Raw genomic sequence first — 19,399 nt, 5'->3', positions numbered from 1 at the left:
ATGTATCTACTTCAAAAAGGTGGTGGTTAGTGTTTCATATATTTTAATTTCTAAGATGCATTATTTAGTTTTTGAAAATAAGAAGTAGATGAAGGAATTAAATGAAAAGAAATAGACATGAAGGTACTTAAATAGCAAGATAATTAACTCTCCTGTCATTTTGGACTTAAATATATTTTTTTCTATGTGTAATAAGAGCAATAACACTTCAACGTAAGTTGAAAAATAATTTTAAAATTATGTTTGCTTTTGTTACTGGGCCCTGGAATACTGTAATGCTAGAAGGAAGAGTAAAACCTTTGTTTTTTATCCATATATGTGGTACTGCCTCCAAACAGAGCATGTGGCATTTATCAGAAGAACAGAATTATTTAAGTTCTGGTTAGTCTTATTCTGGCATTCTAAGTTAACCATACTTTTTTTGGATAGATGTTTTATTGCACAAACACAACGGATTTCATGTACATTTGTATAAGAAATATGAGTCTTCAGTGCTACAGGTGATACTATTTGTAACAAAACAATTTGGGTAGTGCTTGCCTCTTACTGGTTCATACTTTTTACTAAACTCTAGCATAAATATACTCCAGCTTAGTAAAGTAATTTCCAGTAAAATGAACCTCTCATAAATATCTTCAGTAAAATCAGGTATTTTATCTATTTTACCTTTACCTGAAAAATTACAATTCTTATATTGTTGAAATGTTTTGGAAAGTTCACCTAGAATCAGTTCTACCGAAATAGAGACAAATTATGGCAAACTACATACAGTGATCTTAAAATGTCTTAAAAGGAAGTTATATGAAATGCAAATGTTTAAAAAAAAAATGTTAGAAGTCCAAGGAGAGGAATATGTGGATTCTCAGAGTGTGGCATTGTAAGTCAGTTGTTCCCCTTCCATTTCCATTTCCATTAGGGAAAAAAAACAAAACCCTAACCTTAGCAGTTTGGCAACAGTTTCGGTACCAGAGTCAAATCTTCTGATTTTATATCAGAGAATCTTCTTTTTCCTTTTCCTGTTACTTTCATTTACTGTGCCAGCTAAGTTGATAATGTCTCTTATCCCTTTCTTTTAGCATCCCTGGGTAAGAGACAACAGCATAGGAAACAAGACTGAAAAGCCGAATCCTACTTTCAGCAAGCAGGATCACTCTTCTGTGAAATGCCGATGTTAAAAACCCAGTTAATGGCTGATAGTGACAAGTCATTGAGTAGATTGTTCTTAGGTTGACCATTCGTGTTCCAATTTAATGCTTTATTTATTTTGCTAATGTTTGAAGACCTCATTGGAGAGAGTTGTAGGAAAACAATTCAGAATTCTTTTAGTAAGAGTATGTGCCACTGACTCCCAGGGTCTCTGTTGTATTTGTCATCTGAATTGTCACACCTCTTCAACCAGCAGAAATTGTTTCCTTATGATTTTCTGTGTTTGAATATGCTTTACCAGTTTATACTAACCTTGAAAAATTTTCTTTTTCCCATTTCAAGTTCCACCCAATCTGACTGTTCCACAGGAAAAATCACCTCTGGTCACCAGAGAAGGGGACACAATAGAACTGCAGTGTCAAGTAACTGGAAAACCTAAACCCATCATCCTCTGGTCTAGAGCGGATAAAGAAGTTGCAATGCCTGATGGGTCAATGCAAATGGAGAGTTATGATGGAACACTGAGGATTGTGAATGTATCTAGAGAAATGTCAGGAATGTACAGATGTCAGACCAGCCAGTACAATGGATTTAACGTGAAGCCAAGAGAAGCTTTGGTGCAGCTCATTGTGCAGTGTAAGTAATTTTTTTTTTCTTTGTGTTCCATGGGGAGACAAGGGAAAAAAGGATGTGATTATTCCTCTGGTATAATGAAGTGAATTTTGGAATTGGGTTAGGATGAAATGTTTCTACTTTGTTACTAGCCAATTGAAACTGTAGTTTTCCCCAAATCTGCTTGTTGCTTGAGCTAATACTCATAGAAAAGTATTAGCTAGTATTAGTGTGTGGGGGAGGGCAGGGGGGGAGAGAGAGATAATTATGACAGGATTGTGTGATTGGTTAATGCCAAAGAATCAAGAAATGTAATGGTTCAAAACTGGCCATGTTCAATGAGGCAAAGTGAGGATGGGAAGTAATTGCTAATTCAGATTACCATACTCTTGTTTTCAGAGTTCTTGATTCTACTTCAGGCAATTGCATACACCTTTGCCCAAATTATCAACCTATTTCAAAGCATCCCTTTGCTTAAATTGTGGAGACCTAATCATTGAAATGCTGTGTTTGCATATCTGAAGTTGTAAGAGTAGATTACATAATTATCTAGTAGTATTGAGATAATTCAAATATTAGGTCCTGAATTTTTGTTTGATTTGCTTAACTGAAAATGATTTAACTGTGAGAGTTAAATATGATTGATTTTTAACTATTTGTATTGAAATCACTGTTACAGTTCTGACCAAAAAAAAAAAAAAAGTAGATATTGTGTCCTTTGAATTTGCTTTTAGTATTAAAAGTACATAAATTTCTAAGTGTAAAAAATATATATATATTTAATGATGTCCCTGACATTGGGTTATTAGAGGATGCCCTGGTAACTTGGATGGCAGGTGGTACAGATAATGCCAAAAGAGAAGCAGCAAACTAAATACAATCTGTTCAAACTCCAGTAGTACTGCTCTAAGTTTCAATTGATACACAATTTGTTAAATACGTGGTAGCTAAGTCTTTAAGAATATGAATGCATTAGATGAAACTATACACTTCGATAAGCAACGATGTTGTTTCCTTTCTATGGCTCTCTAACTCAGAAAATGGAAAATAGAATTTAGTCCAAAAATGTCTTTTTATATTAGATTTAAGGATGTTGGCAGATTGGATTAACTGACTTTAAATTGGAAAGAATAATTGAGATATGGAAGGATTATGTTTGGACCTGATAACAAATTCATTTGTATATAAGTTATGTGAGTTGTGGGGAGAGGAGCAAAGTTGTGGGCATTGCATAACCATTCCCTGTCTCCATTCTGGAGAAACTCAGATTCCTATTTGCTATTTGTCCTGTAAATATGCAAACTCATATTTGACAAATGCCTTGGCTGATTTTCAATTGGTTATGAGTGTGTTTGTTTCCAAATAATGCAACTTTTATTTTTTTTTATGTTTTTAAAGATTTTGTTTATTTATTTGTCAGAGAATAAGAGAGGGAGAGAGAGAGAGAGCACACAAGCATGGGGAGTGGCAGGCAGAGAAGCAGACTCCCCACCAAGCAAGGAGCCTGATGTGGGGCCTGATCCCAGCATCCGGGGATCATGACCTGAACTGAAGGCAAATGCCTTACTGATTGAGCCACCCAGGCACCCCCAAATAATGTAGCTTTTAGAAAGCAAGTTTTATTCAGCCATTCAGTATTGTTTTTTCCTCACTGGTCTTTATACTTATGATAAGCTCATGGGTAGGAGGTTCATGTGAAAACAGGTTCCAGACAGAAAAAGAAGAAATGACTTAAAAAAGAGAAACTTCTCCTTAATTCTTGAAAACAAAAACAAAAACAAAAACAAAAACCTTGCCAGTGACCATAGAGGAAACTGATACAGTTTGAATTACTTTATTGTTGTTGGTAATCACAGAGTTCTGTGCTTCCCCTGGAGTTAGGCGCAAAGCTTTGGTGTTCCTAAAGCTATTAGGGCTACTGGTGTTATTCTACTCATATCTCTGTGATGTGGTGTGATGTGATGTGATGTCTGTGATGTGATGTGAAGCTCTGTGAGCTTCTCTGGGGAAGCTCTGATACAAATAAAAGTTAGGGAATCCATTAGATTCTAGGGAATTTTGAATTAAAGTTTTAAGAACCAGGGTCTCCAAACTCCACAGAATATTCAAACCTTCAGAATTCTGTGAGTGTGTGAATTTTTTCTTTTCTTTTTTTCCTTTTGCTTCTTAATAAGTCCCATAGGAAACATTAAGTTCAGCACAAGATTTAAAAATTCAGTCCTGCAGTAGTAGATGAAAATAAATACTGGCATGGTTGTCTCTAGTGTCACAGGATGTAATTGACTAAAAGACACCAACAGACATAGGCAAATTCTAGTTCATTTAATGTAAATAAAAAGATCTGCATCCCAAAATGACTTCACAGAGCAGGGAATATAATCTAACAGCACTTCTTCTCAGAGGCAAGCTTCCTTGGCCTAAGAAGAAGCCAGCTGGGTTCTGATAGCCTTGCTAATTTCAGGTAAGGATGCTATCATGTCTTTCAAGAAGCTCCCTTTCATGTATTCCCAGTTCTCTTGAAGGATCTGATTATGTGCCTGAGCTTTTGCCAGGTACAAAAAACTGGTAACAACTCCAGATTATTCCTGAGTGAATCAAATGTTGATTTTCTAGGCACGTAATTTATGGTAGCAAGTCCAACCTGCATGCCTAACTAAGGCTTATTCCTGCAAAACTTACAATGCAGGAATTTTGATAGTTTTTAAATGATAAACATTCCAACTTTTATAGTGACATCTTAAAAGCATGAAAATAATATGGCATTTGTGCTTAACTTGCAGTCATGCTATATGTGAGAAATATCCATATAAAATACTAAGTTATTTCCCACACGTGTAAACACACATGTACATACATATATGTGCATGTATTTATATTATCTTCAGCAATTTGTTTTGCTTTGCCTTATCTATATTTTGTATTCACAGCAAATACATTTTGCATTATAGCTATTCATTACCCTGCTGAGTAAATGTAAGTTTGATAACAAATGGAATATATATATATATATATCCTATTCCTTGCTTCTTACATGACTGGTTGTTATTATTTAGGTTTCAGAGATATCTGAGGACTTGTTGCATTGAGTGTGAGACCTGAAAGTGTTTTAAGTATATGAAGATGTCAGATTATTCTAACACTTATGAAACACCTTTTTCAGGTCATGAACTCTATGCTTTAGTTTATTATGATTTCCTTTCTTAAAATGTTTATTACATTGGCAAATTCTGGGGCAGTCTATTTTATATACATAATACACACACACATATACATATATGTAATTTTATGATTTGAAATGTAAAAGAATGAAAAAGAGATCTTCATGGTAAATAAGAAATAAACAAAAATCTGGTGTCTCTAAGGCGCACTTTTTCCTTATTTAGTTTTACGGTGCCCAATTAAACAATAACCAGGTAAAAGGACTAAAGGAGCACAGAAGTTGTTGTATGTAGGACTTTGATGAGATTCTAGTGCCTAAATATAAATAGTATATAATTCTCCATAGTCTATAAATAATGGAATACTCCATTTAGTTTAATGCCCTAAATTGCCAAATGAGATTTATTGTTACCTACTGTGGGATTAAAATTATAAGGCAATCATTTTATTAAAACAAACTGAATTATTTACTATCCCCAGTTAATTTGCTTCTTCTTAACAGGTGTAGATAAAGAATGATTTAGCAAGTGACAGAAGCCTCAAAGTATTTTACGCCATTCTATGTCCTGTAAAGGTAGCTAAATCACCAAAATAAAGTAGTTTAAATTATTAAGTTCTTGTGCATAGTGCTCATTCCTGGAAACAAAAAAAAAACTTATTATACTATTTTTAATTTCAACAATTTCCAGTTATTGCAAATGACATGGGCCAGGACAGGTAGTTGCAAATATAATTCTAAAAGTTTGAAAACTAGTGATTTAAAATTAATCTAAAATTTTAAAAAATTGCCAGATGAAACTACAAAGTGCAATGTAAAGTTTTTATAACAGATCTTCAAACTTTCAGCCATTACTTAATTTCATTTCCATGTTTTTGGAACTGTATAATAGTTCTTTTTGTAACTTTCCAGCTCATTTTTATTTGAAGCAGATTTATTCTCAAAGTGGCTTCTTTGAGAATAAAATAGTTATATATGTCAGTTAATTCATATCATTTAAAAATCATAGTGTGTACGGAGCTTATTTAGCAACACCAGAGCAATTTCCTAACAAAATAACAGTAGTAGAGTAATAAAAATTAAATAATGTATAATTTATTCATTAGAATACTGAAAATATTGAATATTGATTAAATAAAAATACCACTGGATGAATATACTCAAATATATATATTAAAAGAAGGAACTAAGATATGCTGATTGTCTTCCTAAAGGAAATTATTATTTTTCTTTTTTTTAAGTACACAAGCTTTATTGGTATATATATATATATATATATATATATATATATATATATATTTTTCTTTTTTTCTCTGATTGTCTTATTTTGTTTAGCATAATACCCTCTAGTTCTATCCACATCATTGCAAATGGCAAGATTTCATTTCTTTTGATGGCTGCATAGTATTCCATTGTGTATATATACCACATCTTCTTTATCCATTCATCTGTTGATGGACATCTAGGCTCTTTCCATAGTTTGGCTATTGTGGACATTGCTGCTATAAACATTCAGGTGCACATGCCCCTTCGGATCACTACATTTGTAAATATTTGTAAACATTAGTGTAAATACCCAGGAATGCGACTCCTGGGTTGTAGGATAGCTCTATTTTCAATTTTTTGAGGAACCTCCATGCTGTTTTCCAGAGTGGTGTCACCAGCTTGCATTCCCACCAATGGTGTAGGAGGGTTCCCCTTTCTCCGCATCCTTGCAAACATCTGTTGTTCTCTGACTTGTTAATTTTAGCCATTCTGACTGGTGTGAGATGATATCTCACTGTGGTTTTGAATTGTATTTCCCTGATGCCGAGTGATGTTGAGCACTTTTTCATGTGTCTGTTGGCCATTTGTATGTATTGGTGTATTCTTATATTTGTATTATGTAAGTATACTTTTTTTTAAAGATTTTATTTATTTATTTGACAGACAGAGATCACAGGTAGGCAGAGAAGCAGGCAGATATAGAGAGAAAGGAGGAAGCAGGCTCCCTGCTGAGCAGAGAGCTGGATGCGGGACTCGGGGCTGGATCCCAGGACCCTGAGATGATGACATGAGCTAAAGGCAGAGGCTTACTTAACCCACTGAGCCACCCAGGTGCCCCTATAAGTATGCTTTTTTATGTATATGTAAGATATTTAAACATCTTTTAGTAAAATGTGTGTATTTTGAAATACATTTTCTTGGAAATTAGTTGGGGAAGATATATACTGCACTGAATGTCATTTTTATTATTAAATCTTCATTATATATATGCACATTTGTTGTACCTACAATACAGATTAATTGGAGAAAATCAAATGTAATTTCATGTATACAGGGAATCCACACAGACTCGGAAATTCCAGAGATAGTCAGGCAAAATAAGGTACCTTTGTCATTTGGAACTAAGAAGTGGGTAGAGATCTGGGACTTCAAAGAGAAGGAATGCAATTCACAGGAAGATGAAAGAGTAAATATTTGGTAAGCCAATGTTTGTTAGGTCACTGGGAAACAATGGGACATAGGGTACTTCCATCAAACAGGCCTCACTAGGTTCTTCCCTATCTATCCTAGCCTACTTTATAGCATAATGTAGTTATTTACAGTGATAACTCTCTTCCTGGAACAGGTTCTCTATCTAAATTCTTTGTAGGCAATTGATGGGGGAGGTAAAGAGTTTATCCTGAATCTGCTAGGTTTGGATTGTTTTTTAAGAACTCAAAATAATCTTCATGCCAAAGTAGCCCGTCTTAGGGTAGCCTGCCCTTGGCAGCTACAAGATCATGGACCTTATAAAGAAAGTTAAATACAGATCAGAATATACTCAAATATCTATGCTTATTATTGTTAGACAACTTACTGAGTAGTTTTCTGTAATGTTGAGATATATAGAATGACTGTGTTGAGTGACCATAACTACTTTTTGGATTTTTTTAAACAGCAAAATTACTCTGAAAATAATTGTGACTGGAGATTAAAGCTAATACAAGGGAAAGTAACTATTGATTAAAAAAAAAGAAACAAGGGAGCAAATTGCCTTCACATAGGAAGATATTAAAAGCTATCCAGAGGAATTTATAAGTGAATGCACAAGAATTTTAACATATTAGCAGAACAACAAAAGGGGTTTCCAGCTTAGTAACCTACTTACCCAGATGCATTTCCTATTTTCCATATTTATTCAGTCTATCCTTTCTCAGCCTTATAGACAAGATAATTCCATGTTGAGTCTTTAGCTCCTACTCCTCCCTTCTCCTGTTCCCACCAATTCCTCAACTTCTTTTCACTATTCAAGTCCTGACTAAGTCTCACCTCTTTAGAAAGCCTCCTGGTACATGAGAAAGGCCCTCCTTGATAGTTTTTTGGATATGTGTTTAGTCTGCTCAAGACAACTTAGAACTTCAAAGTAAAACATTGTTTTGAACATATACATTAGATGATATACTTCTTTCAAAAGCATTAGCTATTATTTCATCATCGCCTTCTTCAAAACTCACTTGTCGAATTGGTAGATTCTTGATTACTGATCCATTTCTAGTGTCTCTTTCCTTGGGAAAAGTTTAACACTAAAGCTCTACTTGGTAACACTAAACGTCTATTGACTCATTATTATCCTCTTACTGGGAAACTTTGTAATATACTCCACTAGAATAGAGGTTGGGAAAAGCTTTTACGTTTACTAAGAATATAATATTTAAGCATCTATTTTTCATATTTTAACAATTATTCTTGAGTAGAACTTAGCATTTATTATACAGTGTTCTTTTATTTGAATTAAGTGGGTATGCTTTTATTTGTTGTTTGCAACCGTTATTAGAAATATTAATCAACTGAACCCTAAGGTAATGTTAATATTATGAAAACATTAATATTTATTTTATTTTCTCACATCCTACCTTTCCCCTCCCCAAGGTAGTTAAGATCTCTTCTTTGGAAAGAAAAAACAATAGTTTTACAAGGTAGTGTACAATTTAAACTGTATAAAATAAAACTCTCGAATTTCTACTTCAAGTCAGCATGTCATATAAATATATCTTACCTCATTTCCCAGTGGATTTAATGAGGAATTTTAATGGAACTGCCTTGAAAACAGATTTGTTTAAACATTTTATTTTTGTATTACTTCTGAATATTTGAAAATTGAACTTCCCAAATGGGTATGTTACTCTGCAGAAAGCCTTTTTATTTATTTTTATTTTTTTATTTTATTTTTTTAAGATTTTTTATTTTTATTTATTTGACAGACAGAGATCACAAGTAGGCAGAGAGGCAGGCAGAGAGAGAGTGGGGGAAGCAGACTCCCTGCTGAGCAGAAAGCCCCATGCGGGGCTCGATCCCAGGACTCTGGGATCATGACCTGAACTGAAGGCAGAGACTTCAACCCACTGAGCCACCCAGGTGCCCCCAGAAAGCCTTTTTAAAATGAATTTACTTTAGCTGAACTGCTCCTGCCATCCCAGGCAATCTTCTTGCTCCCTGTTTTCCCACCCTTCCAGAGAAGATAGGAATATAGATAACCATCGAAGGAAATTGTCAGAGAAAACTAAAACTCTCTTTCTAAGGAGCTTCTCTGCGTACAACACAGATGTGATGTCTTTATTGAGTAATCGAGTACAGATTATCTGGAGAGAAGATAGGTTTATCCAGTACATAGATCATGTAAAGAAAATAAATTCATAATTTTCCTTGTTGTATCTCTGGTGCTATCCTAATATAGATACAAACATAGTTTACTATTTAGAAAAACTTACCCATTAAAAGTTTTGTTTTTAGTATCTATACAAAGAAGCAGGACGGGGACCAGCCAATTTTAGTAGAATGATTAAAAGTAGTCCAACTTTAACCCAGCCAAATCTTGTGTTAATTGATGTTGTCAGTTAAGTACTTATTCCCACCCCTGTAGAAATAGATTCAAGTGAATGATTACAGCATTTCCATAATACTGAAAAGACATTTTTCCTTGAAAATCTTTAGATCTGTGATTAAATTAAATGCATTTTGAATGAAGAAAATTTATGCAGTCTCTTTTCCTAGGATCTTGTCCTCACCTCCTCCCTTTCTCATTTTATGAAAGTATATTATCCAAGAGAAGTGAACATAAACACATATATAAATATGTGTGTGTGACAATAAAAATTCTGTGACTCTTTTATCTTTCTCAGTTAAAAACGGATTTACCTCTCATCCAAAAATAAGTGTATTCTTCCCAAATACAGAATTTAGACATTTTCTAAATACCATGCTCTTCTCCCATGAAAACAAAAAGATAATAATAATAATCCATTAAAATAAATAATGCATTGACTTATTTCACTCAGCATAATCTCTTCCAGGCCCGTCCATGTTGCTACAAAAGTTGGGTATTCATCCTTTCTGATGGAGGCATAATACTCGATAGTGTATATGGACCACATCTTCCTTATCCATTCGTCTGTTGAAGGGCATCTTTGTTCTTTCCACAGTTTGGCGACCATGGCCATTGCTGCTATAAACATTAGGGTACAGATGGCCCTTCTTTTCACTGCATCTGTATCTTTGGGGTAAATACCCAGTAGTGCAATTGCAGGGTCATAGGGAAGCTCTATTTTTAATTTCTTGAGGAATCTCCACACTGTTTTCCAAAGTGGCAGCACCAATTTGCATTCCCACCAACAGTGTAAGAGGGCTCCCCTTTCTCCACATCCCCTCCAACACATGTTGTTTCCTGTCTTGCTAATTTTGGCCATTCTAACTGGTGTAAGGTGGTATCTCAATGTGGTTTTAATTTGAATCTCCCTGATGGCTAGTGATGATCAACATTTTTTCAAGTGTCTGATAGCCATTTGTATGTTTTCATTGGAGAAGTGTCTGTTCATATCTTCTGCCCATTTTTTATATGATTGTCTGTTTTGTGTGTGCTGAGTTTGAGGAGTTCTTTATAGATCCTGGATATCAACCTTTTGTCTGTACCGTCATTTGCAAATATCTTCTCCCATTCCGTGGGTTGCCTCTTTGTTTTGTTGACTGTTTCCTTTGCTGTGCAGAAGCTTTTGCTCTTATGCTGAGTGAAATAAGTCAAGCAGAGAGAGTCAATTATCATATGGTTTCATTTATTTGTGGAGCATAACAAATAGCATGGAGGACAAGGGGAGATGGAGAGGAGAAGGGAGTTGAGGGAAATTGGAGGGGGAGGTGAACCATGAGAGACTATGGACTCTGAAAAACAATCTGAGGGTTTTGAAGGGACGGGGGGTGGGAGGTTGGGGAAACCAAGTGGTGGGTATTAGGGAGGGCACGGATTGCATGGAGCACTGGGTGTGGTGCAAAAACAATGAATACTGTTATGCTGGAAAGAAATAAAAAATTAAAAATAAATAAATAATGCATTGAAGTTTACAATAATATACCCATGAACATGCCTGTGACTTTATCAATTTATTTTAAATAATATACGACCAATAAAATGCTTAGTGCACAGGAAAATATAAAGTAGGCAGAAGACATGGGTCTCTGATTAAGAAAAAATGTGCTTAAGCATTTCAGAAGTTAGATAACAATGTTAGAAATTGAATAGCAAAAGGCATTCCATTCATCGTACATAAAACCAATCAGGAAGTGCGAAATCATAGGCCAGTATTGTGAGAGAACAGCATGACTTCCTGTCCCTTCAGCAGAATACCTAGATTTAATCAGTACTCAGTCCACCTGCAAACAAATAGAATTCATATAGAAATTCAGATTATGTATTGTTAGCAATTTTTATCTTTAGTAATTATCAATTGTTTGATCCAGTATCAGAGTTTGATATTTAATGCCACCCCAGATTTTTTTGTCTTAGCATGCATTATGTTATTTGGGGTTCTATTTTATTGTGTTAATAACTTTTAACCTAAGTAAACTCCTTTCCTGTATAACCTACTGGAGGGTCTTCTTAGGTTCAATTATATTCAAACTCACATAGACACATAGGACACTGAATGCACTTTACAGATATAAGATTGGAACGACAGCTTGCCAGCATGTCTTCTCACTCCCTGCTCCTGGGGACACTTGAGTATCTGAAAGCATGTTTGATTGTCATGATTGGAGAAGGTGGAATGCTCCTGGCATCTGGTGTATAGAGCCCAGGGATGCCGCTAAATGTCCCAAGACATAGGACAAACTCCCAACAAGGAAGTATTCTGCCCAAAATGTAATTAATAATTTGTTGGATGTGGGGATTATCCTATTAATTTTAGGGCTTTGGGAGGCATTCCTGGTCTCTAATCTTGAGATGCCACCGGCACATCTTTTCTCAACAACAACAAGAAGAAGTCTTCAAATATTGCCAAATGTCCCCTCATGGGCAAAATTACCCGAGGTTAAGGCTCACTACCTACATGGTTCATATATAAGAAGCAAGGAGCTGTATATTTGGGGGTTGGAGACTCTGGCAGAATCCTCTGCCCCACAGGAACCAACATCTCTTGTAACAAACCTATAGACACAACCTCTAGTACCTGAAGTTACAGTCACCACACTAAGCTCAAAGCTGTGGCATACTATTAGATGGGATTCCTTTATTCCTATTCCTCTCGATCCGGGAGCAATTTAATACAGAAATATTGCCTAAAATCATAGTTGATGTTCTTCCCTTGTCAAGTTACCAGGAAAGCAGAGCAGAACTTTAAAAGAAGGTCAGATTCTTGTACAGCAGGGAAAAGGGTTTTGTCATCCTTTCAAATGCATCTACTCTCCATCTGCCATGTTTAACTTTCTTAGTAATTCTTTTGCTCTAGTACTTTCCTTCATTCGATCATAATAATTACCATTGTGTGTACTGAGCAATTATGTTTCCAACATACCTTACTTTTTTTTTTTTTGGACTCATCTTCTGTGAACTGCTGTGCCTATATTCTTTCTTTGTAAGTTTTTTGGCTTTGTATCTGGGTTTGGGAAGAAGTAGCTGTATTTCATGCTGTTCCATCAAATCATTTGATCTCTTATGAATTCCTTTCTTCTGGCAAATGAGTATTTCCTTGAAGCCGTAAAGATTCTAGTAGGAAAAAGCAAAAATTCTTCAAAAGGAAACTTTGAGACTTAAGCTGACCATGCATTGAGAAATTGAAAGAAATTCTCTCTTGATTTCACACTTATTAGACTTACTTTAAATGTGGAAATTACTCTTTCTTCTTAATTCCAAACAATTTTCAAAGAGAAAGAAGTCAAGTACATTTCTTGAAAATTAGTGAATATGTGGATTTTGTTCTTTAATACTGTTTCTCATTGAATGGAATAAAATATTTTCCTTGAGAAAGATTATTATGTAGCTTGAGTAGCAGGTTTTTTTTTTTTTTCAATTAAAGAAGGGTTTAAATTTTAAAAAATTAACCAAGCATGGGACATATTAAAAATTAAGTAGGAATTGAAAAATACTTAAGAAAAGTGAAATGCAGTTTCTTAGCATTTTAACTATTTGCATTGAAATGTATGAAATGGCAGGGGTGCCTGGGTGGCTCCTTCAGTTAAGCAGCCAACTTGATTTCAGCTCAGGTTATGATCTCAAGGTCCTGGGATTAAGCCCCCCTCCCCCACCTTGGAGCTCTGTGCTCAGCAGGGAATCTGCTTGTCTGCCTGAGGATTTCTCCCTCTCTTCCCCCTCCCCCCACTCAGGCACACTCTCTCTCATTCTCAAGTAAATAAATCTTTAAAATAAAGTACGAGATTACTGAATTATTCCGATATTCCTTCAGTAATTCTTAGTTGCACTATCTGTCAGTGTCAAGATTTTCTCCAGTGATTCTAGTATTTGAAGAAAAATGTTCTTTTTTTTTAAGAAAAATGTTCTTAAGCACAAGCTAAATGCTTTGTGTACAACACAGAATGATAAATATAATATTGCTGAGTTAAAAGATTTAAGTAATCTGAGTATGTGAAGTTTTCACTGTAAATACTGACTTGAAACCCTAATGCACAAATGTATGCAAATATTTAAAGAGATACAAATGTGTATGATGCATGTCTGTCTGCCTATCTTTCTTTCTATCCATCCTTCCATCAATCCATCTGTCTGTCTCAATGTTGACTTCATGCAAACTGCATGTTTATTGAGGGAACACTCATTAATATATTTTTCTTCTTTGCCTTTTAAGGTGCCATATGTGCTAGTTCTGTTTTTATCTTCCACTCATGTTTTTTTGTTTGTTTGTTTTAGAGAGAGAGAGCACATGAGCAGGGGGGAGAGCAGAAGGAGAGGGGGAGAGAGAATTTTAAGCAGGCTCCATACTCAGCACGGAGTCCCATATAAAATTCTTATCTCAAAACCCTGAGATCATGATCTGAGCTGAAATCAAGAGTCCAATGCTTAACTGACTGAGTCACCCAGACACCCCACCACTCATGTCTTTATCTCTATTTATTCTTCCTTTCTCCAAATCAGGTTTTGTTCCTATTGTTCCATTGTTCTCTTAATCCGCACTCCCTTGCTTGGTAATATAAGGTCTTAAAACATGACTCTGTACAGATCTTCCCTGCATTTGTATCTGAGGCATTCAGCCAGCTTCTGTGGATTTCAACTTTGTTTCCTGATTTATTCTAAAATCTAATGTAACCAAAATTAAATTTGTAATGATTCCTTAATTATTTTTTTCTTCTCTTGAATTCCCACCCCACCTAAAAAGATCTCTCCCCTCTCTGTTATGAGAGTCATTCTATCTTTTTTTTACCCCCAACATGCATCTGAAAATCATATTAGATTCTATTAGAAACCTGGTTTAAATTCCAGCTTTACTACTTTAACTATAATTTCTCTCAGTGTTCATTTTCCATATCTCCCATGATTGAGATTTATTTTCATCCATTATCTTACACATATTTCTGAGAACTGAAATAAATGACGCCAAAAGGTGTTTAGCATAGTGTTCGACGCATAGATAGTACTTCCTAATCATTAGCTCTTACTTATCAAAACCTTCTCAGAATCCATTCCTGCCTCTCCAGTTCCACTGTCGTTTTCAAAGCTAGACCCTTTCATGTCCTGCAAGAAATTCCTACTATTTTTCCCACTGCTGATCCTCTCTTTCCCCCTCAGAATACTGGTGTCAGAAGAGCATTCCCTTATGAGCAGGAACACTTTCAGTTGCAAGTGACAGAAAATTCTTATCTGACTGTTACAAACAAGAAACTGTAGTAGGTTCCAGGAACTTAAATATTAACATCTTCTCAACCATCAGCTTGAGTTTCTCATTGTCTGCTTTATATTAGTGGTTGTCATTATTTCTAGGTATACCTGAGTGGGGTGGGGGGGAAAGGTGCTCTTTTTTGCCTATCATCCAAGGATTAACTCCAGTAGGATACGATTCACTTGGCTTTGGTAACCATTCTCTAAAGCAAAGGCATGACTATAAGCATTCATTATTTCCTCTTTGTTTAGAAATTCTACATAACTACTCATTACCCATGATTCAAAGTTCAGACTCCTAGATTGAAAACAGGACCCTCCACCCATCTCTGAGATAATATACCATATTCCACTCCAGGTGAACAGTTCATTATCTATGTATTTTGAATTTGGTGCTTTTCATAATTTCATTTTTTCCCCCATGAATATGCTTGAAGTCACCTCTCTTAAACCTAATATTTACCATTTTTAAGGCAACAGTTAAATGCCATTTCTCTCATAAAATTTCTCTCTGAAAACTCCAACTATGTCTAATCTTTTTATCCTCTAAATTGACATCTTTTTTCTGAACTTAGCAATTTCAGCATTCTACTCCTAAATTATATATATGAGATATCTATATATCTTTCTAAATGTAGAGAAATAGATATGTTTTCTTTTCTCTATTTTATCTGTCTCTCATAAGAGAATGTAAGCTTTTCCTTTCATGAGTCATAATTGCATCTTCCAAAAGGACCTAGGTCAGTAAGTGCATAAACTAATGAATTATTTGAAATATGTATTTCTGACTTTGGACATGTTTTTCAGTTGCTGTTTTGTTAATGAAGATATAACACCACATCACAGTTTTTACCATAAGTATGCATATGGGTACACTTCTAGGGGAGAAATAGACTAAATTGTAAGATAGGTTCTGATTCTGTCACTGGATCCAATTCTAGCTGTTTTTAATGTGTGGCTAACTCTGTCTCTACCACCAATTTCCTTATGCAAGTGAAGAATTTAGTACCATGATCTCTAACTAATCATCCAGTTTGAAACTATTACCAACAAGTGTCTGATTTATAATTAATTCATATATCACAGAGAATACATATTTTATTAGCCATTTCAGGAATCTCCTAGAAACTGCTTATTTGAATTAAAAAGATGCCTGATGACATTTCATAGCAACAAGTTCTCAAGTGTTAAAATGTCTGTTTTAGGTGAAAGATGAGTAAGAAATAAAAAAGATAACCTGAAGACAAATAACCCATTAATTATATCTGCTTTACATCTGTTGCATCTAGAGAAAATACATTTGAAATCATGGAAAAAGCATTCTTAGTATAGGTAATGACAAGATTTTTGTGCTGTAAATTAAAATTTTTGAAGTTTGTTAAACAGATTGTCTTTGTGAATTTTACCTGAATCTTTCCTTTGTTTGGTTTCTGATGAACTTCACTTTAAAAAAATAGCAATGATCAGTCGTTACAATATGGAATCCATATACTGGTTCAAATATCATGCATGCAAATACGTGTTATTCTACAGTTACTTATTTTTAAAGGCTATGGATCTGCCATCTTATTAAGGATGCTGCTATTTGGTTCTTTCCTTAAAACACACACACACACACACACACACACACACACACACACACACCATAAGAATACTTGTTCAAGCAACTTAAATTATTTTATTTTTGTTTGTATGTCTGTTTCTATGTAGATATCCTTTGCAGCTTATCTGTAAAGGAAACAAATTTTACAAAGCAATGGAAAGATATGGTAGCTTGGAAATTAGGACTTTTCTCTCAAACACCATTTCATCTCAAATGCCTAATTTAAAAATTAGACTGCCTGTTTGCTTTAGCAAGAAGCTTTTTCAAAAAAGTTTCTGAGCCTTTTTTTTCTTCAGAGCAATCTGTTAAAAAGTTCTGCTTCCAGTGTTTAAATATATTAGATGAGTTTGTTTGGGTAAGAAAACCCAGTTTGTTCAGCATAAGAAAACCCAGTTTGTTCAGTTTGTTCAGCATACCCAGTTTGTTCTTCCAGTGTTTAAATATATTAGATGAGTTTGTTTGGGTAAGAAAACCCAGTTTGTTCAGCATACTAATAAATACATTAGTATTTATCTGAAATTGAAAAAAATTTTAATTGAAATGGCCATTTGACCTTGAACAATATTAAAAGTAGCATTTAGTAAATGATGCGACAGCCCTACAGTCTGTGTTTTGGTTCCCTTCAGAAGTCTTGGGAAAACAAGATTATTTTCTGAGGCAGCTTTTGAACCATCTTACCTTCAGAAGATCTCTCTTCCTCCTCCCTTCTTGTCCTCTCCCTCCCTTCCTATACACACACACACAAACACACTTTTAGGGAGTTCTAATTTGAGTCTATTGCTCCGTCTTTGAAAATGGAATACACCTTGTCACTTGTCTGTTTTCAGCAATCAGACTGGTTTTCTCTAGAAATTCTTGAACTTTCCCCTTTTTTGGATGAATACCATGCCATCCGATGCTATTGAGTACACTTGATCCCATATTGCAGCTTAACCGTAAGGCTTAGGTTTTGACATTGATGACTAAATAAGCTAGTGTTTCTTTAGGATCATATCTGACCTTAACATCCAACCCTAGGCTCATCTAATATTTTGATATTTCATGAATTCATTTATAGAATTGCTTAACACTACTGTGCTTATTTTTATGATTTTCAGATAGAGAGGTTTCCATAAATGAAAAAAAAATTAGTTTGGCAATCTGTATATGCATATTATTTTGTTGACACTCAATCTCAAGGTAGTATCTTGAAATTTCAGGTTTCAGGTTGAATGGGGACCTGAAATCTTGGGTTCAATCTGTCCATAAAATTCAAGTAAATTTCTACATTCATCTGTATATACTAAAATTAATAGTAACAGAAATGCATATTATTTCCCTTTTAACAATAGTAATGCAACATAAATTCAGTTTAAGTATGATACAGGTTTTCTGAAGTGTTTAATTTCTTTTACCATATTGATGGTAATTTTACTTTATTTTTCCATAAAAATGTTGATTGTTACAAATGCTTTTCCACTTTTTTAAAACATTAACAGCATAATAACAAATGGTGAACTGACTTAAAAACTAAAGCCAAATTACAAAAGAACATCTACTTGTAGATATTTTTCATGTCTCACCATGATTGTTTTGTATACTTCCTTATTTTTTTTTTCCTAATTTGGTCAAAATAATGACCATTTTTTCTGTGTTATAAGCTCAAAATATTGGCATTGCTTTGAGTCTTGGCATAGTTGTGTTTAATTTATTGTTAAATGCGTCATTCTTTTCCAAGGTAATGAAACTATCTCTCTCTCTGTCTCTCTCTTTCACATGTGAATCTGGCCATCCCACCTGAAAACAGTGTTTATAATATACCTTTTATTTCTCCACATTTCTTTCTTTACTTCATTCCCTTGCTTGACACCAGTTTATGCATTAGCATCTTGGTGGTTAACTTATAGCTCCAAATGATCTCCATAGTTTGACCTACCTTCTCCCATTGCTGTGATCACCTCTGCTGCTTGCCAATGTTGCGATGTTGGCTATGGGCCTTTGTCCTTTCTTCCCACCTTTTACCACTGAGGAGACAGTTGTTCTAGAGAGCCTTTCTTTTCTCTCTCTCGCTTTTATTTTTTTGAAAGTACATTATATGTGTCAGTATATTTTAGTTTGTGCAGCATCATTAAGTCTATAATTGCTTCAAGTATGTGTGTGTATATGTTTAGCATACTTTTTTGAAGAAAAAGACATACACAAAGTTTGAATAGTTGGTATAGCATTATAATTTAGGAGATAATGGTCTGTTCATGAAATTTAACTATACTGAATAAGACCTTCTGAACTTATGCATTGCAAGTACTTTCTTCTTTTTTTCTTTTCCATTTATTTTTTTTTAAAGATTTTATTTATTTGACATAGAGAGACATAGCAAGAGAGGGAACACAAGCAGGGAGTGAGAGAGGGAGAAGCAGGCTCCCCACAGAGCAGGGAGCCCGATGTGGGCTCGATCCCAGGATCCTAGGATCATGACCTAAGCTGAAGGTGGGTGTTTAACGACTGAGCCATCAAGGTGCCCCTTATTTCAACTTTTAATTTAAATTCTAGTTAAGAGGTAGTGTTAATTAACTCTTTTTTTCTTAAACAATTGCTTTTTGTTGTTGCTTTTTGTTGTCTGCTCGGTGGGACACCACATTTACTTATTTATTTTCACTCTGAGTATTCAAATGGGAATGTTTTAATTAATTAACTACTGATAGTCTACCAATTTTTATTCTAGCAAAAGGAAAATTCAAATGAGAAAGAAAGAAAGTCTGTACACTAGATATAATGTGGAACC

The 19,399-nt window shown here is 34.6% G+C and overlaps 1 protein-coding gene across 1 annotated transcript in view; it reads left to right on the top strand.

Annotated features, from left to right (window-relative positions):
• Positions 1 to 19,399, top strand: part of LOC111138987 (MAM domain containing glycosylphosphatidylinositol anchor 2) — an 853,965-nt gene that overhangs the window by 634,361 nt on the left and 200,205 nt on the right. The window contains exon 8 of the mRNA XM_022491049.1: positions 1,489 to 1,782. Coding sequence (XP_022346757.1) covers positions 1,489 to 1,782 — 294 coding nt within the window. The remainder of the gene's footprint in view (positions 1 to 1,488; positions 1,783 to 19,399) is intronic.

The sequence above is a fragment of the Enhydra lutris genome, unplaced genomic scaffold (genome assembly GCF_002288905.1).
Source record: "Enhydra lutris kenyoni isolate GAN:26980312 unplaced genomic scaffold, ASM228890v2 scaffoldscaffold4, whole genome shotgun sequence".
Classification (NCBI taxonomy): domain Eukaryota; kingdom Metazoa; phylum Chordata; class Mammalia; order Carnivora; family Mustelidae; genus Enhydra; species Enhydra lutris.
This window is presented reverse-complemented; position numbering and strand designations above follow the sequence as displayed.